This window comes from Antechinus flavipes, chromosome 3, assembly GCF_016432865.1.
Source record: "Antechinus flavipes isolate AdamAnt ecotype Samford, QLD, Australia chromosome 3, AdamAnt_v2, whole genome shotgun sequence".
Classification (NCBI taxonomy): Eukaryota; Metazoa; Chordata; class Mammalia; order Dasyuromorphia; family Dasyuridae; genus Antechinus; species Antechinus flavipes.
The window spans coordinates 172,259,729-172,280,642 of NC_067400.1; the positions used below are offsets into that span (position 1 = coordinate 172,259,729).

At 30.7% G+C, this 20,914-nt stretch overlaps 1 protein-coding gene across 3 annotated transcripts in view; it reads left to right on the plus strand.

Moving 5' to 3' along the window:
- TMCO3 (transmembrane and coiled-coil domains 3) overlaps positions 1 to 20,914 on the plus strand; it is a 66,664-nt gene that overhangs the window by 41,129 nt on the left and 4,621 nt on the right. For 2 of the 3 annotated variants that reach the window (XM_051984243.1, XM_051984242.1), the window contains exons 8-12: positions 62 to 179; positions 5,386 to 5,581; positions 13,564 to 13,714; positions 18,144 to 18,223; positions 19,862 to 20,011. In XM_051984243.1, coding sequence (XP_051840203.1) covers positions 62 to 179; positions 5,386 to 5,581; positions 13,564 to 13,714; positions 18,144 to 18,223; positions 19,862 to 20,011 — 695 coding nt within the window. Of the gene's footprint in view, positions 1 to 61; positions 180 to 5,385; positions 5,582 to 13,563; positions 13,715 to 18,143; positions 18,224 to 19,861; positions 20,012 to 20,914 lie in introns of those variants that run through there. The other variant, XR_007951758.1, reaches the window with a different exon arrangement.

Below are 20,914 nucleotides of genomic sequence, written 5' to 3' on the forward strand. Positions count from 1 at the left end.
GTGAGATATTTTATGCTCCTTTAAACTCATGTTTTTAATACCATTCTTTATTCTCAAACAGGTGATATTGACTACAGCAGTGTGCTTCTTGGCATGCTAGTAATGCAAGATGTACAGCTTGGATTATTCATAGCTATTTTGCCAACTCTTATACAAGCAGGAGCTAATACATATTCCAGGTTAAATTTTATTATGTTTCCTTTTTATAATTTACTATTTTTAGATTGATTATTCATAAAATATTACCAAGAATGAAAATTTTATAGCTGTCTGTATCTCCTTTTGTGTTTTAGCTTATGATTTTTATAACTCCATTCTGCATCTCAGTGAAAATAAATCCCCAAACTTTAAGCTAGAGTTCCTTTTCTTTTTGGGAGGGGGTTGACTATAATTCATGTAGAAGGCATGGTAAATGAAAAGCCAGATGACAAAAGAAAGTACCCCTAGCAGATTTTGCTACAGTGGTTCCTTTAAAAAAGGAAGCATAACATTTGGTACAGTGTTGGTCTTAAATCTTTGTTCACATCTAGTCTTGCTGACTTTGACAATTCAAGCTAGTGACTTTGGGTCCTATACAATTCAAGCTAGTGACTTTGGGTCCTAGACAACTCCCTAGGATTTATCCAATTTGAGAGACAGTTCTCTGCAACAGGATTTCTTAAATTTTTTCCATGAGGAAATTTTGTACAACCTTAGGAGTGTGTGTGTGTGTGTGTGTGTGTTTTACATATACACACACATGCACACGCACACACACACACACACACATATTAGTTACACAAATCAAACATTTACTAATTTATATGGGGTCACAATCCACAGTTTAAAGTTTGTAGAAGCTTTGCTCTACAACAGACAATTAAATCATAGGTATTCTTATTATCTTTTAAAGAGTCTTATAACTTAAAGAATTGTACAACTTATGGGTACTACATGTAACAGCAATATAAGTGATTAAAAGACAAATTTAATGATTCAGGTTTGAAATACTAGTTTATGTGGTGTGACTTCTTTGGGGGAGATTAAGGAAGGACAAAATTCAGGCCTCTAATTTTATTAAGGTAGGAAACCAAAAGTTGGTAACTTGTCTGTAATTTATAGTCTTAGAGAACTGTCTGGCATCCTGGAAGTTTAAGTGATCACACAGCCAGTCCAATGATCTTCCAAACCTGACAGAAAAAACTTGACATTTGAGCTCTATATGATATATGTCAATGACGTTTATGGAAATGTTTTACTCTATAACTTCACATGTGGTTTCTTTTTTTTTTTTTTTTTTTTGCTAAGGCAATTGGGGTTAAGTGACTTGCCCAGAGTCACACAGCTAGGAAGTCTGAGGCCAAATTTGAACTCAAGTCCTCCCGACTTCAGAGCTGGTACTCTATCTACTGTACCACCTAGCTGTCCCTCACATGTAGGCTTCTTAATGGGGGAGAGGAGTGTAGATAAAGGAGAGAATCTGGAATTCAAAAGTTTTAAAAAACAAATGTAAAAAAAAAATGTTTTAAATATAACTGGGGGGAAATAGCAAATAAATAAATAAAATTTTGAGGACCTTAAAAAATGTGTTAAAATTCCTCTACTTCTTTTTTTAATTTTTTCATTTAAAAAGAGTGATATTCACATTGTAGGAATTTAGCATTCTTTGCATATGTTCCTCTGTAGAATAAATAGACTAGCCAATACCTCATTATGGCCAGTAGGCGATTCCCAACGTTTTGCTAGTAGAACACAAGCTCTGCCAGATTCTGTTCTATCACACTGGTAAGGTCTCAAATATGGGTCTAGAGAGCAACTGTTTTTCTGTTGTTTCAGGACCAGGCAAGCTAAATTCTGAGAGATTTCTTATCAGGTTGGCCACTGGGTATGATTGATTTTTTTTCTTTGAAAGCTGTGAAATACTAAATTATTTAGGGATCTCAATCTTTTGTCAGCAGAGGCATGTCTATGTTGATGAATTATAAATTCTTGACATAGTGATCCTTACTTTATAATTTTATAGAGAGAGAATATGAGTTTTTAATTTAGATTTTCTTTAATCAAGAAAAATATTTAGTTATATCTATTATGAAAATTTTAAAAATATATATTGTCATGTTCAATGTAATTAATGTAGGAACCCTTAGGTTGACTTTATTTTCTAGGTTAAGTACTTTAGCCATCCTAGCCTCAAAGAAGAATTCACATAGTTCATTGTATGATAATCAAAATTTTAAAAAATGATAATCAAAAAATTTGAAGAACCTGTAGTATGTATAAGTACTGTGTGCTTTATTTGTTTTCTATGTATGTGTATATATAAATATATATGTGTGTGTATGTATGTATGTAAAGTCAATCAAGCATGTGAGTATTCATGTTTGTATGTATTTGTACAAACATATTTAAAATATAAACTGGTTAATGAAAATTTAGCTAAAATATGTATTTTAGTTAATAAAAATATAGAATCATTTGTATATGTACTCCAAGTTTTGAAGTGTCTTGAATATGCTCTGCTTTCTTATTTGACTTACAAAACCTCACTTGGAATCATTTAGAGCCAGAAAGTATCTCAGAGATCATTTTGTCTAAACCCTTAATTTTACAGTTTATGAGGAAACTAAGATTTAAATTAAGTGACTTCTCCAAAAGTCAGAGGGGTACATAATAGAGATGGTTCGTTAGGAGCTAGGAGGTAGCTCATCTTTCAGTTAAGATTTTGGAACATAAATATTCTTCTGGTTCATAATTTTCTTTTCATATTCTAAAATTAAAAAAAGATTAAAAAGCTTGTTATCTGGCATTTTATCAGCCACTGGGAAGAATTGGTTTTTCTGATTTCTTCCAGAACAAAATTTCAATTTTATTAAACTAGATAACTTAAATCATTAAAAATTTGACTTCAGTTCAATACACTGTGAAAGAGATGTAATAAGTCATGAATATTAAAGATGTCTGACTTTAAACAGAATAAATTTGTGAGAAAAAACTTTTATTATTTTCACAGAAGCAGAAAGTTTTAGAAATACATGAGATGACAGGAATTTCAGAAGTAAAGTTTGAAGTTTGATTAGGAATTATGAATCTTTTAGAGATGAAAAGGAGCTGAATAATCCTGATTTTACAGTTTGAAAATCTGAGTTCCACAAAAACACAGTAGCTATGACTAGAACCAGGTCTCCTAGGTTTTCAGTCCTGTGCTTTCCCTATTATGGTGTGGAATTCTTTTAAATTAAGAGGCAGTTCTGAAAAAAGAATAGAGCAGCTAAAAAACTGATTAATTCTTCAGTTATCTGATATGTTTGAGGATTCATAGTATGAGTAACCAAATTTTGAATCTATGGTTCACCCATAGGTTGAGATGAAATTGCCTTTTCCAGGTTTGAATAGTTACATTTGTTGACCTCTCAGTTATGGGTTTTTTTGGTTCATTTCTTAGAAATTTAGTATTGTGCTCAGCACAGATTTTTCATCTAATAATCAGAATGATCAATAGTCAAGTCAGTATACTAAAAGAGATCCATATAACAATACAAACTAATTGTTCCCCCAAATTTTATAAGCAGAAAACAGATAAAGTAGGCAAAAAATAAATTTTTATTATTGTTGTTTTTAAATAGTTTTTAGTTTAATTTAGAAATTTAATGGGATAAACGCATTCAAGCCAACTTTTCGTATAGCTCTTTGGACATGGATCTTTGGATAATTTTGAATTTTCCTGGTTCCATTAGTTTTGAAATTAAAGATAAAATAAGGTATGACTTTACTAGTTAAAAGAATCATAAATATAGAAACAAAGATAAGAATTCAAATTGGACATCTGTTACTATTTTTGCTAGTTTAATGAATCTAAAGGTTGGAACATAACATCAGTAATTATAGCAGCAGAAAGCTAACAGCATTTAGAAGTTTCTGGGGGATGTCTAGTAAGTAGATTTAAATGTTTAATAATTGCTCATTTGTTTTCCTTTCACCAACTTCTCTCTGTTATTCATACTTGGTTTCTTTCTTGCTTTCTGTATTCTGTACATGTTTTATGTACAGAATATGTTCTGTATGGTCCCTGCTTCAGGATGGATTCTGGTTTCCTGTACTATTGCCCCTAGCTATTTGCATTTCTAGCACTGCTACTTTAAGCCTGATTTTTCAAATTAGTAATAGTACAAATAAGTAATTATATTATCCTATTATCTCATAGTGAACTGTGTTGTAGTATATTTCTTTAGTCAGAACTGTGAGCTAACTGCTCCTTTATTCAACAAATGCAAAATAATGAAAGCTTTTTAGCTATAATTATTAAAAATAAAGAATATCTTTCTTAAGTTCTTGGTATGCTAATAAAAACTGCTTATAAACTTTTGTACCCTTTTGAAAAGTAAACAAAATAAAAGTATTCTCAATATGTTTGGATTAATAATTATGTTAAATTCACTGGAAAATAAAAGAATCCTGGCTAACAAAAAGGATAAAAGAAAATGCTATTAGAATTTTAATTAGTTGTTTTGTTGCCATGATTCCTTCAATTGTGTAACTCTGGACTTTAGAAGTATATTAATTCCTTTGTTGAATAGAAATTTTGCTATGTCAAATATTGCTCAAAAAAAGTAGGTAAAAAGATTTGTTTTTGGAAATCTTTTCAACAAAGTTTTTTTTTTTTTTTGTTTTTTTTTTTTGTTTTGTTTTTAAATAGCCTTTTATTTACATGTTATACGTATGGGTAATTTTACAGCATTGACAATTCCCAAACCTTTTGTTCCAATTTTTTCCCTCCTTCCCCTGACTCTCTCCCCTAGATGGCAGGATGAGCAGTAGATGTTAAATATATTAAAGTATAAATTAGATACACAATAAATATACATGATCAAACCGTTACTGTTTGATGTACAAACTGCACAAAAAGAATCGGACTCTGAAATATTGTACAATTAACCTGTGAAGGAAATCCAAAAAGCTGGCAGGCAAAAATATAGGGAATGGGAATTCAATGTAATGGTTCTTAGTAATCTCCCAGAGTTCTTTCGCTGGGGCCGTAGCTGGTTCATTATTGCTCCATTGAAACTGGTTTGGTTCATCTCATTGCTGAGGATGGCCAGGTCCATCAGAATTGGTCATCATATAGTATTTCAACAAAGATTTTCAATCCTAACAGTGTAATTTTTTATGAATTCAATATTCTATATCTGATTCAAACAACAATACAGATTATAAAATTAACACTTTGGAAGACAGACTGCTATATGATTTTGTGGATTTCATTTCAGAATTTCAAAATATACATATTAACATGATAATTAATTTGAAACAGCATATTACAAGAAAAAAAATGGAAGTTAATGTCAGTAGAAATGGTAGAAACAAGGTTTAAAAATAGAATAATGTTTTTTCTTTTTTGTTTCCCTCCAGCATTTTCCTGGAAATACTGAGAATACTGATACTGATTGGTCAAATCCTCGTTTCTCTGGTTACTGTTTTTCTTATATGTCTTGTTATAAAGACTTATCTTATAGGCCCATACTATCGAAAGCTGCATGTGGAGAGCAAAGGAAATAAAGAAATCCTTGTTTTAGGAATATCAGCCTTCATCTTTCTAATGTTAACGGTAATTTTCATATGATAAAATTTATTTTCTTATATTTGATTATATATTCTTATATATAATATATAGTAATATATAATTATATATAATATATAATATTATATTCTGATATAATATTATATATTCTTATATTTGAGAAGATTTATATTCTGCATTAAAGAAAATGCTACATTATTAAAGGATCATAAGCATTTTATAAAGCTTAAAAATTATCAGATTGGTCCAGATTTAGGCCATACCTAAGAAGGGCAGTTCCTTGAAAGTTTAAAAAAAATTGATGGCAGGTGCAATATATATATATGTAATAGAAAAATAATACTTCAGTCAGAGATTCTACAAACCTGATTTTAGGAGCAAAATGGGAAGAATATGTTCTATATGTGGATGAATTATTGACATTAATTGCTTCTTAAATAGAGATTATTGGTAGTATCCTTTGTTGATCTGTAAATAAGTCAGTTGACAAACCTAAAAATTGTTATGATTTTACTTTTAAATAAATGCTTTACTAAAATTTTGTTTTTTAGGCATTTTAAAGTCTCTATTAAGAAATGAGTCACATTAGTTTCAATTTAAAATGTGTCTTTTCCTCATCTTAACTTTCAGACAGTTTCATATTTGAAATAAATTTTCAGTAGTTCAAAGTCAGTTTTACCATACTATCTTCTGGATGAAGTGCAGTCACTTGAGAATAGATTAGAATTTTTTAAAGTAATAAATATGCAATTTCTCCAGGCAATAAAAAGTTCTTTTTTTGTTAATACAGAACCACAATGGCATTTTAAGATTTTAAGTCCATAATTATTATGAAAGAGAAAGAAGGCAATTTAATTTTTTTAATCTATGACAAGGTAAACTAATTTAAGTTTCCTTATTATTTAAAAGAGAGGAAGACACATGATGAGTAATTAAAAACAAAACCCAGATTATCATATAAATCAGAATAATTTTGTATTAGGAGGAAGTGTAATTCATTGTTAAATTGATAAAAGTAGACTTCCAATTTTTTTATTAAGATTCTTTGCTTTTGTAAGAAAGTCTCTGTTTATGTACAGATTATTTGGGCTTTTAATTTCCCAATGGGTTATATTAGCAAGTTTTCACTTCATACTTTGAAAGAATCTCCAAATAAATTTAAGCATATTAGATTTTGTATGAACATTGACATTTAAAGATATAACTTGTATTCACTAGTTTTTTTTAGTATATTCCTGAACTAACTTGAAAATATAAACATCTGAAAATAGAAAAACATATCCTTTTAAAGAAAATTCTATATGTTGATAATTTTAATGGGCTTCATTTTAAATGCACTGAAATCTTCAAGTCACAGCCTTAGTTTAATTAAAGACTAGGGTAGTTAGGTGGTGTAGTGAATAGAGCATTCTCTCTCTCTCTCTCTCTCTCTCTCTCTCTCTCTCTCTCTCACTCTCATTCTCTTTCTCTCTCTTTTTCTCTCTTTCTCTCATCAGGAAGACCTAATTTCAAATCTAGTCTGCGTCATCTAATTTACATACTAACTGTGTGACCCTGGGCAAGTCACTTTACCCTATTTTTCTCAGTTCCTCATTTGTAAAATGAGCTGGAGAAGGAAATGGCAAACCATTCCAGTATTTTGGCAAATTGAATACAATTGAACAGCAATAACAAATTAAAAATGAAAGAGAAAATTCTAGAATTGGAATATATTCCTACTTTTCTCTCTAAATAATGAAAGGACAGTTCTCTGAATAGATAATAGGTATAAATCAGTACTTTAACTCTTAACATTCTTTAATTCTTCGAAGAATTTATGCATTCATAGTTTTTGCCTGTGGTTTTGTCTGCTCTAAAATAGAGGTGATACTGTTTCTTTTCTACTTGTTATATAAATTCAAATGATCAACATCCAAAATTTTAACCAATTACCTCCATTAAGTCTAATGAATGGAAACATTATAGCCATATATATAAAACTACTGATGTTAAGGAATTAAAATGTCATTGGCAGTTTACAGGTTATAGTATATCATCAATCCAATAAATACTAAATACTAATCTGTCTACTATATGTACTGCCTTGAAAAGATTACAGTCTTAGCAAGAAAGACATGGACAACACACAAGACTACATATTTCAGGTGTCGCTATGTATATCATATGGGCAAAAAATGCAATAAAATATGGAGAAATCATTGTGATCCAAAGTAATTGAGAAATACTTTATTGAAGGGTAAAGCCTTGAGTGAAGAACTTTAAAGAATGGACAGCATTTTTCAAGGTCAAGAATGGAAAAAATGTTACTAATGGTAATGTGTTGGAGCCAGCTCATGCTAGCTTGTGAGAATTAGTGTTAAATTTTCACTGTGGGCATTTATACCTCAGAAACTGAAAAATGCCATAAATCAAGACTTGATTTATTACTTTGTTGATTATCTAGACTTAGGAAATTCTAAGAAGAGAAAATATTAATAATACAGATTGAATTTTAAAATGTGTATAAGTGGGGGTTTGGTTTTGTTTGTTTTGTTTTTTCCCTTCTCCTTAGAGAGCTGGTTGTTAAGCATTTGCCAACATGGCCCTAGTCCTACAGAAGAGGGAAGAAATAAGCAGATTTGTAATGGTAGAGAGAATGTGCCACATATATGGGACAGTTACAAAACCAGCTTAATTGGACTGAAAAGGAACTGTTGGGAAGTAGTAGAATATAAAGGTTATATATAGTTAAGGTAAAGTTCTAACTGCCAGGATACAGAATTTGGATTTGATCCAAAAAGCATTCGGGCTCCCTTTTGGGGGTAGGTGGGGGGGGAGTAATTGTGGAATATAAAGTACAATCAGAGATCAGTTAATAAAATATAATAACAATGATCAAAGTTTGAGGTAACAAGCTTTAGAATGGCAGCAATGTGATTGAAAGGAAAGGAAAGGTCTAGACAGAAGAGATAAATGTATGTTAACTTAGGTTAAGGTGTAGGGAAATGGTTAGAATATCTAAATTTGTCCAGTTTTGTTGTAATGTTCTAAGGAAATATGAGATAATAATTGCCATCTATATAGTTATTATAGATAGAACTTTATAGCTCTAAGTGGTACTGTATCTGATTCATAACAATATTAGTCATTAATTACTTTGACTTTTAAAAACAAAATCTTACTGAAAGTGACTGCTGACCCTGAAAAGTCATTTGCAATTTTAGACAATAAAAGAATATTTTGCTAATATGTAGTTTCTTTACTTTTATTAATTCTTAGTCACATTTTTAAAACTGTTGATATCAAAAATAACTTTTAACAGTAACTTTAAAGATTTCTAACCCAGATTTCTTAATTCTAAGTCTAAAATTCTTTCCACAGAACTGTTTCATCTGTTCTAGTACTTGTAAACATTTCTTACTTTGTCTTGTGCTAATTTTTGTTTCTGTTCTTCAGAAGTTTTCTTACGTTAGCTATCATTAAATTCAGATAGCATTTATTAAAAATCTGACAAGCATCACACATACTAAATATTGGCGATACAAGGAAAGACACTCTCTAAAACCTAAAGCTCATAGACCAAAATGCAAAAATATATGTATATACATATATATAATGTATGTATTAGATAGATACAGAATAAATGGGAGATAAGCAACAGAGGAGAACCAGTATTATTAAGGAGGGATCATAAAAGGCTTCTTGAAGAAAATGGGACTTTAACTGAGACTTGAAGGAAGTTTAAGGGCCTAGAAGAGACAATGAGGAGGGAGAGAACTCCAGGCATGGATGATAGCTTGTAAAAAAGCTCAGAATCAGGAGATGAAGTGTCTTGTTTAGAGAGTGGAAAGAAGTTCAGCGTCATTGGATATCAGAGGATCTGTAAGGGAGTAAAATATAAGAAGACTAGAAAGGTAGGAAAAGGCCAGGTTATAGAAGGTTTTATAAATCAGGATTTTCTGGAGGCAATAGGGAAGCAGTGGAATTTATTGAATGGAGGGGGTTGGGAGCAGAAAAAAGATAATGTATCTGACTTGGTCATTGTTCTTAAGAAAAATTAATTTGACAGCTGGATAGACTAGGATGGTGTTTAAAGCAGGGAAATCAACCACAAGACCATTGCTCTAGTTCTAGGAGTGAAGTGAGGAGTTTCCATGAGGGTAGTAGCCATATTGGAGAAAAGAAGGGAGTATGTGTGAGAAATATTGGAAAGCACTCGACAGCTGATTGGATATGAAAAATGAGAGCATAAGGAATTGAGGATAACATCCTAGGTTGTGGACCTGCGTGCTTCTCCAACAGTAATAGAGAAGTTAAGAAGTAGGGAGGGTTTGGGAACAAAGGTAATGAATTTAGTTATATTAAGTTTAAGATGTACAAAATGCAAGAAGTTTAGTTTCAAAACTTATTTTGAGCTAATTATTTTGTTCTCCCAATATTGTCTTTCACATTAATTTTTTCTAGATTTGTCTTGTTATAAGAAAAAAATCTTGTTGAGTATTTTGTTAATCTTTAAGATAAACATTGGTTTTATTTTGAAAAATTAAGAAAAAATAAATTTTAAGGCATGAATAATAAAAGGAGACTTTCTTAACTAAATCCCTACACTAATGAAATCACAGATCTAGAAACCCTCTCTCTCCCCCCCCCCCCAAAAAAAAAAAAAAGTCGCCACTTTATGTTTTACAGGCCCTACATTTTCAGGATATTTCGTAATTTCTTCCTAGTTGAAGATAAGCCCCTAGAGATTATAAATTATTTTTTTATTTATATCCCTCTAATCTAGGCATATTAAGGAGATGGCATAAAGGAGATGATTAATAACTATTTTATTACTGACTTGACTCCTTCCTATGCGCCTTTCTATTTTCATTTTTCATCAGGACATGATAAATGAGGCTATTCCTGAAGATTTTTCTCTTTGAAATACATTTGAATTGTCATTTCTCCTTTCTCCTTTTTATAATTTTTCTTGAGTAAACCAAAAACATTTCATTGTTGGCTCTGTAGGTGATACATAAAAGTAAAACAAGCTTCTCACTTCACTGGATTCTTACTTTCCCCTATTTTTGTTGTTGTTGTTTTGACCCTATTTCTGACCAATTATTATCCTTTAATTGCATAGTCCTTTATTATATGATATATATGTATATGTATATATGTATGCTTTTTTTTGTTCAGAATTTAAAACTAGCCTGCATCAAGCTATAACTCTTATCAAAATAACCCAGCTTTTTAAGATGCCTGCTAATTTCTGTTTATTATTATAATGCTTTGTCTTATCAAGTTATAGCTTGATGCAGACTAGTTTTAAACTCTGAACAAAAAAAGCAGCATACTTTTAGAAAACTTTGGGGGGTAGTTCTTAAATTCAGCAAGATACTATAGTAAGTTCCTTTTAAGTACTATATACAAATTTAAACTAAAGACAATTGTCAATTAAAGACACTTTCATCTAAATAAAGTAAAATCTAAGCAATTGGAAAAAAAATAAAAAATAGACAATTGTCACTGATGCTTGATAATATGGGGCTTTTCAGGGCAGCTAGTTGGTATAATGGATAGAGCACAGCCCTGAAATCAGGAGACCCTGAGTTCAAATTTGGCCTCAGACACTTAACACTTCCTGGCTGTGTGACCCTTAATAATCCCAATTATTTCAGCCAAAAAAAAAAAAAAAAAAGAAAGAGAAAGAAAGAAAAAAAAAAAACCCAAAAACAATAATGTGGAACTTTTGGAGAATAGGATGAGGATGAGGAGAGTCAGGGTCACTCAGCTAGTATGTAAGACCTGATCATTGAATCTAGGTCTTGTGATTCCAGTGCCCTTTATCTACTATGTCATGTTGTCTTTCCCAGAATTAAAATAGTCTTCAATACAGTTTGAAATTTTTCTAAACAGTTCTTATTCTGTTTTGAATATAATTTCTCTCTTAATGATCAAGGATCATTAGCGCTACAAGGGACTTTTGAAATTATCTGATCCAAGTTTCTCATTTTTACAGACAAGAAAATTTTGGGTCCACAAAATTAAAGTGACTTGATATAGTTGATTAGCATTGAAATAAGTTCTTCCAAATCTTGGACCAGTGTCTATTGCATTATACCACCTAGTTTCTCTTCAGTCAAACTATTGGAAGTGTTATTTAAAGTTAAGTTTAATTTTTTAAAATTTTGTATATTTAAATAATCAGTTCTAAACAAACATTTGCTTTTATAGACATTTTTTATGTTAAGTAGAGTATTCTTAGAAAGAATTATCAAAGAAGTGAAATTCACTTCAAAAAATCTTGTGCTTTTTTCATTTGTTTTGCATTGATGATACCATATCAGGAAGATTAAGTTTATACTGGCGCAGTCTGACAATTCAGCATTGAAACTACTTAACATACAGTAGCCTGATTTGTGACATCCAAAGTTAATAGATTTGCTTGTAATCAAAAGGGAAAGAAATAGGGACTGGATCTGTTTTCTCATTGGCAAAGAGAACTCTCATAATGAGGAAGTTACTTCTCTCATTGCAAGTTAATGCTCTGAACTTCTTAGAGCACTGAGGGATTGGATAGCCTGCCCAGTATCACCCAGTCAGTGTATTAAAGACTGGATTTGAATTTGGGTTTTCTGGGCAGTAAGGCCAGCAATCCACTATACCGTGCTATATGAGATGCAGATAGATATATATTAATTTACTCTCTTTATAGCATCAATCACTTTTACTTTGTCTAATCAGTTTTTTGTTTTTAATTTATTCAAAAGGAGACATTTCAATAATTTCTCATCTTCTCTTGCTGTTGACTATCCAAAACATATTTAATATTATGTAAAATATTGTTGTTCATATCTGCTTTCTTAATAAAAGCAGATTATAGGAAAAGAAATAGTCGTTGTGCATTATACATTTTTCTTCGTTCCAAAGCTTTGATTTTGAGCTGAGAAAAAAGGACCAAAGACATGTCAAAAGTACTCAGGAAAGTATTTCTCAATATAATATTCTGTATGAATATTTCAAATATTTTAAGGGCACTTACAATTTTTAAATCAAGTTTTATTTCATTATCTTCTTAGATTTTCAATACTTAAGTGAAAAATACTTCATTTGAAAAAATGATTTATTGGAGGGAGAAATATCAATATATGTGAGCCTTAAATCTCCTGACTCTGGGTTATCAGGTCATCTTAAAAAGCCTACATTCAAGCAGCATAATTTTCACTTAAGCAGAGTTTGTATGAAAGATTACTGACAATGAGAAATGATTTAAATTTTATTTAATTTTAAAATTTATTATAATTAATTATTTTAACTTTATAATTTAATTAATAAATTAAAAATAAAAGTTTAAATTAAAACATGCATAAATTATAACCTCTAAGGAAAAAACTTAATAGTTGAAGTTATAGCTTACTAACTATAAATCACAGGAGAGCAATTATGTAAGTTATTTTAAAAGAGAAAATAATGTTGCTTTATTTGAGCAAGTAGAAGAACAAATAGATTGTGTTGGCCTGTCTTCCCAATTTAGATTTGACTTATGGAATTAAAGAGTTTGGTTGCTTTTACAACTAGTGAAATAAAGATTAAGAAAATTATCTAGATAATTGTTAAAAAAAAAAAAATTAAAAATCCATGTTGCTATGGGGTAGTGTTTTTCACCATTCATTGGCCAATAGATACCTGGTAATATATAATTTCTTTTTATTTTTTGATAAGAAGTTGTCAGTTAAATAAGAAGGATGGGTTTTTTTTTTTTTACATTAAATACTTTAAAATCTAGACATTCTTTAAGAAAATCATAGTTATTAAGTAACATCTTATATTCTTAAAACTATTTTGTTCTATAAAATTATTAATACAAAACCCTAACATTTTGTAGATATTTCACATTGAAATTTTTTTGGTGTAAAACAATGCATATTCAGTCCAAAAAGAATATTTCTATCTGTAATTATAATTTGGAATAAAAACTCAGGACAAAATACTACTTTATTGTACATTTCAAGAGTAAACTTTAAGCTTCCAATCTTCCTTAACAGATTACGGAACTTCTTGATGTTTCAATGGAATTGGGGTGCTTTTTGGCTGGAGCATTGATTTCTTCTCAAGGTCATATGGTTACTGAAGAAATTATGTCCTATGTTGAACCTATACGGGACTTTTTGGCCATCATTTTCTTTGCATCTATAGGTAACTTTTATTGGCATTATAACAATGTGATTTCATTTATTAAGCAATCTATTTTTCTGGTGCTTCTAACCTATGTGTTTTGGGGGCCCAGTTTTTATACCAAAAATGTAAATATAAATTAGGGTAAAAGGAGAAGAAATCTTTCTAAAACTGAATCTGGCTCATGCCTCAAAATGTGGAAATCCAGGAAATGTTGGTATCAGCCTTGTTTTTCCAAAAAGAAAGTGCTCTGATCTCTTGCAAGCACACAGACTAGCAAAACATTTGAATATAGGAAAGACTTTTATTAAGCCTAACAAAAACAAAATAAGATCATATTTGATACCCTCAACAGAGAAAAATTCTTGAGTTTTTGAAAAGTGTAGCTGTTGTTTCTGTAGTTTCCTCTTTCCACAGGATTTAATGATCCATATGGACTCATAGTGGTAGTAATGGTCTTAGTTATTTCTCTGTACACGTGATTCTCTACTGTTCTCTCATTTGCCCAAGTAGAATCTGAAGGCTTGTGGTTCTGTTGCAAGCCTTGATTGATTGTGCTCATGTTTTCCTCTGGGGATCATAGGAGTACACAAGGCTTTTTGCTTTTTTTCTGTTCTGACAAGAGTTTAGTATGTCTGTCTCTTATTGCATTCCTTTGAGAACAGATCTCTTCTTATACATGTACTCTAGAATTTTTCTCTACTAGATGAATCATTAAGGAAGGATTTACCTGTATCTCCTTTCTCTTCTCCCCCTAGTTCAAAATTTATAGTCCCTTTAATTGTAGACATGGATAAGATACTTCCCCTAATAATAATAGATTGTCCAACATACATCTCATAACTACACACTCTAGATATGTTTTATTTTAATTTTTGATACATAAATACCTTTATTTTCCATAGTTAGGGTGAAAAATTTTAAAAGAATGCAATTTAACCAGAGAAACTTAGTTTTAGTTCTTATATATTAAAAATCTCTCTTATACGTTCTTATTCATTTAAAACATTTTTCTTCTAAATTCCAGAAAAGTGTAACTTAAGAAAAATTACGCTTGTCATCTTTTCATCTTAACATCAGTAAAAAAATAAGTAAATTATGAGCACATGGTTACAAAGAACCTTAGTCTCTAGAAACTTTTTCCAAAGATAGTTATTATAGATTCATGATGATCTTTAATGATATAAAAGTAATGCCTATGTAATATTTTGTGGAGAGTTTTTTGTGAATCAGTAAGATTTTAAATACCTTTCCCTGCTTTCAAGGACTAAGTTCACACCTTGTAGTGGAGATGTTGCTTACTTTTCAGGGGGGAAAATGAGTGGTAAAGACTCAGCACATTAATAATAAAACAAAATTTAATGGTGAGGCAAAGTTGTGAATCAAGTATAATTACAGTATAAATAAGATTATTTTGAATGTTATCTTTAAAGAGCTAAGTAACCATCAAAATCCTATATTTTCAAACCTAGATATCTTGAGTTTTTAAATCTGTGAATTGGGTTGTTAAATGTGAATATATTGGTCTCCAATAAAATAATAATTTCACATATTTTTGCTTGGGTTATTTAGCTCTCATTATCGGAAAGACTGACTGACTATATGTTAATCATCTTTATCTGGTTCATTGATATACTTATTTAAAAATAGCCTATTAGTCATTTAAGGAAATTTCTAGGTCAATCTGCTAGTGAAGTAAAATTATTCAGATGTCAGGCAAGTGGATATTAATTAAATAAGAAAATATATTAATTTTGTTCATGATATCCAAAAACCAAAGTGGAGTTTTGTGGGACTAAATGGTTCAAAATATACTCTTAAATGATTATTTCTTAATAAGGGAAGTTTCTTCTAAAGCAATTTTGATTTAAGGACAGAGAAATCTTAGCATATAAACACAATAGAAAAAAATGTTTAATTACAAATAAAACCTTTGAAGATATAGTGATAGATTTAAATAAAGTTCTATTTTAGAATTATATAAAGGAGACTAGAATATCTCTTAAGTGTCTTGTCACTGAGTAATATGCATGCTTGCTTATGGTTAGAATTAATTTTTTAAAACTTAGTTTCTGGGGTTTTTTGTTTATTTTGTTTTTTGTTTTTTGTTTTTTGTTTTTTGTTTTTTTTTAAAGAAAAGTGATTATTCACTTTTCCAAAGCCTAAGAACTGCCTCTTTCCGTTGATGCAGCTAAGTGGCAAAGTGCATAGAGCACACAGGCCCTAGAATCAGGAAATCTGACCTCAGATACTTGGAAATTTTTGGCATCCAAAAAAGGATACTTTCTCTTTGTCAAACCTCCTTTTCCTGTAGAGCTTACTTTTAATTGCTATTTTTATTGTTATCATTTTTTCATTTCCACTTTTCCCCTGCTGGTAGGCATTTTCATTCTAATAAAGGAGTGGCTTGGGCATGAATTATTTAAGCATCTCACTTCTTAAAAACTATCAGTCATCTTTGTAATTTTTGCCTCTTTTTTTGTTAATGAAAAAATAACCAAACTCATCTGTGACAATGCTAATTAGAATCTAGATCTCCTTCTAAAACTTCTCTTTTGTTTATTCGTTTAAATATTGAGAGACAGATGACTTTGCCCAGCCCTCCCTCACTTAAATCCAATTTACTTTCATGTCATGGCTTCATCTTTCCTGATGTCATAGTAGGCATCAAGTAGAAAGAATAACCACATACGATAAACTCACTGTTCTAAGAAGCTTATATTGGAGTAGAGATAAGGCTTAATGAAATCAAGGATTTTTAATATCATATGTTTCTAGAAGAGACATGGCAGAACATACTTTGTAAATAATTGAAAAAGTTTCTCCTTCAACTCTCAAGGTTAGTTCTACTATAACATTAATTCCAAGAAAAGACTACTACTTCTTCCTATGAATCATCCCTATTTCTCTGGTTTATCCAACCTCCACAACAAATCTTTGTTCTTCCCTTTTTTCCACTCATATGCCCTCTGTCTTAATTGAGGCCTTCTCTCCTCTTACCAAGGCCATCACAGTTGCCCCCACTTGGTCTCTCTACTGCCAAATTTTCCCCTCTCCTATACATCCTTCTGCACAACTGATAATAACCCAATCCTCCTAAAAATCTTTCTTAGTCTGGGACTCACATCTGGAATCAAAATAACTTAGCTTCATTCTGGCATTTACAATTCTTCAGTCTGACTCCCTCTTTAGTCCTAGATCATAGTTCTTCTCTTCATATAGTTCCTCTTCCAGCCAAAGTGGGCTCTTTCTCTATCCCTCCTCCCCCCAAAATGAATGTTCCCTCTCTATTCACAAGGGCCCACATGCCTGAAATGGGTTTTTCCTCACTTCCACTGGATAAAACAGTTCGGTTTCATCTCCCACAAATCTTTCAGCTCTCTCTAGGTTGTAAGCATTATCTCTATGGAAAACACTTTGTATTTATTTGTTTAAAATGGTATATATTTAGGAGAATGCAGGTTCCTTGAGGGCAAAAACTTTGTTTAGTAAACTTAATAAGTTTTGAACTGTAGAAAATTGATAGGTGAGAAGGTATGTTCAATCATAGGTAACCTTCTGTCCCCATTCTAAGGAAAGCAGGAATATGTAACTAAAAAAGAGGGATAGAAACAAAGAATCAATGGAGTTGAGCCCTGAGTAGCTCTCTTTCACCTACTCAATCAGTTGTCCTGTTGCTGAATGATCATTCACTTGTTTATAAAAGTGTTCTACTTAAAGAAATCTCCCTGTTGGCCAGGAAGTGCTATGTAAAAGCAGGGGGAGGAGATTAGAAGGAGCTGTGAAAGGCAGATATTTTTCAGAATTTATGTATAAATACTGAATAGAGAAAGTACATCAATGTATACAGTATATTTTTTTCATGAGGTATATGGCTTAGTTCAGTATTGATGGACAGTAGTATTGACCCAAGGCGTATTTTTTTTGCATTTAAATTTCTTTGGGGATTCTTATTTTTTCAGACATTAATTAGTATCTCTATCTTTATTACAAGAAACTAATGAAGAAAAATTAGAATAAGAGCTTCTTTCTCATCTGATTGATCTTTTTTTTTCCCCAGAAGATGAAGGAAGTCACTTTTCTAGTTAAATTGAACCTCCCCTGCCCCGCCCCCCCCCCCCCCCAAAAAAAAAACAAAAAACAAGAAGCAAAACCTTTTGACCTTTTGGTTAGAATGAGAAAGTACAGGGAATGGCTGATCACTTACTTAATGATGCTTAGTGGTTCAAATAGGAAAGAATAGGAAGAAAATTCCCAAATCCCCAATTTATCTTATAATGATCATTGGTTTAAAAAAAAAAAAAAAAAGGTTTGGGTATTCTTTTAAGGACAATATAAATAAGTACAAATATTCTCATTGTTTTATTAAGAAATTTAGAAGTAAAAACTTTTGTAGTCAATTCAGGTATAAAGTATAAGAAGTTAATTTGTTCTTTCCTTATTCTCACAGGTCTTCATGTTTTTCCCACATTTGTAATATATGAACTCACTGTTTTGATGTTCCTTACCTTATCAGTGGTAATAATGAAGGTATGATTTTTTTAGTAGCCTTGTCATTTCCAGTAAAATCTTTTTATTTTGTTATAGAGCTCTGTCTTCTATTGTACTGAAATTATTTCCTGGTAATAATGATCATTTGCATTCATATGTTACTTACAGTTTATCAATCACTTTTTTTTTTATAAGACCTATGTGAGATAATTGGAGCAACTGTTATTAACCCCATATTACAGCTGAAGAGACAACTAGGAAGTACACATAAGACTCAAATCCAGGTGTTTTGGCTACACTGAGAGATAGAAAAAGCAAAGTAGAGATGGATCATTGGAGCACAGTCTTCTAACTTAATAAGAATACTAAATGACACTAATCTAACACTTTTACAGATATGGAAACTGAGATGCAATAGGTTATTTATTTATTTGTTTTTTTGCTGGATTTGATGCATTGTAAGAATCAAGATTCAAACTCAGGTTCTCTGAATCCAAATATAGTTCTTCTTCCATTTTAATTTATTTAATGGCAGGGTTGAAATTAGAATTCAAGTCTCTCTACTGATTATTTACATTTGAGGTTATCTTTTGACAAAAATCCAGTTAATGACTAAAATATACTTAATTTATTAACTACTTTGACATCTCATTTCTCACATTTCATGTTCTTCACTTGAATGCGACCCATACATCAACAGAGAAGGCTTTGCCTCCCAGCCTTCAGAGGATCTGAGAAAGAGAGCTTTGGGTTGGGCTATAGTTTTATATTAATCTGATGTTCCCAGCATGGAAAATGGGTTTTAAAGTAGTTATGGGATCATAGATCTAGAACTAGAAGGTATCTCAGAGACCCTCTGCTCAGACTCCCTCATCTTTCAAGTGAAAATGGGAGTGAGACGAGTTATGTAACTTGTCCAAGGACACACTCTGAAATAGTAAGATTTAAAAGCCCTCTATTCAGAGCCATGGCTCTTTCCACAGGTCAGAGGTTGAGATGAGAAAAGTAAACATCCCTTTACTTTATATTGAAATGTTTACATTTCTTAAAAAGTGTAGGGTCAGCTGCTGTCACCAGCCATTATTTGGATACCTTAGCTATATTTTGTCACAGAAGCTCATCATTGGTATTTAAAAAAAAAAAAAAAAAGCTATGATTAACTCTATTGGGCTAGTAATTTATATTATTTGGATTTGGATTATACCATGTGCCAGATTGGGCTTGGCATTATTGAAGGAGGCCCTGACAATAGCATAATGATGGGGAGACATTCTTAGGGATATTTTATCAGTCTGGACTAATATTTTTCTTAGACTTGATGACCCTACTAGCTGAATAGTGTCAGGATTATAAAATTGTTCTGAAATATTTTCATGATACATAATGTCTAATAAAAAATTTTTAAATTAAAAATTTAATTGACATCAGCTGATGAACAGTTGCCAAGTGGCTAGCAACTCTTTTTCTTAATGATTTCATTGCACTAATTCTTCATGCTTGTATCAATCATAATAATATTTTATATTACTTTGAGAAAGTAAAGTGTACTTATATATGAAATCTTGGTTTAATATATTGTTGGAATATATATCTCTTTTGACTTTCTATATATTCTATATATTACTTGTAAGTTTCTTGTGTGAACATTTTAAAAATAATAATATGTTACTTTCAAAGTTTGTTTTGGCAGTACTTGTCTTATCCCTTATTCTGCCAAAGAATAGTCAGTACATCAAATGGATTGTCTCAGCCGGACTGGCACAAGTCAGTGAGTTTTCTTTTGTTCTGGGAAGTAGAGCACGAAGAGCAGGAATCATCTCACGAGAGGTAAATTTTTATTAGCATTTCTGTGACTCCTCATGTAATTGACTAGATTAATACTCTACCATCATTTAACTTTTTGTAGTATTTGGTGTTTTATTTTGATACTTCATAATAAGTTTAATTTTCTTAGTATAATACTATGATTTGATATTTCAACTTAAAATGTCAAGAACCAGGAGATCAAACTTGTTTTTAATTTATGAGATGTGAGAAATAAGAAAAAAGAGTTGTAAGTGTACAAGTGAAATCACAGATCTAAACACCACTTCCCCAAAATAGATTCCTACCCCAAGCCTATTCTATAGTTTATTCTATAGTTTATTAAACCCCAAGTCTTGGCAAAATGATTTCTTTCATGAGAAATGAGAAAGAATGATTCTTTCAATGACAAAGAATGAGAAAGCACAGGAAATGGCTGATCACTTACTTAATGATGCTTAGTCGTTCAAATAGGAGGGAATAGGAAGGAAATTCCCAAACCCCCAATTTGTCTTATGATAATTAGTGGCTTTTTAAAAAAAGTTTTGGGTATTCTTTTAAGGACAGTAAAAATACAAATATTCTAATTGTTTTATTAAGAAATAATAATAAATTATTTAAGATTAAATTATTAAACCTGAATTTTACTTTTAGGTGCAATACTTTAATAATTTTTCATAGTTACTATTGTTACTATGAAATAGTAATAATATGTTAGTATATATATTCTATATACTACTATGTATAGTATAATATATAACATATATTATAGCATATATAACATGTATATATATATATATATATTAGTATAGTATATAACTATACATAGTTCCTTTCAATAGTTAAAAAATAAAGCTATTACTATTGAAGGAAAATTTTCACTAATAAGGAAAAGTAAAAATCTGATGCATTTTAAACTTTTGAACT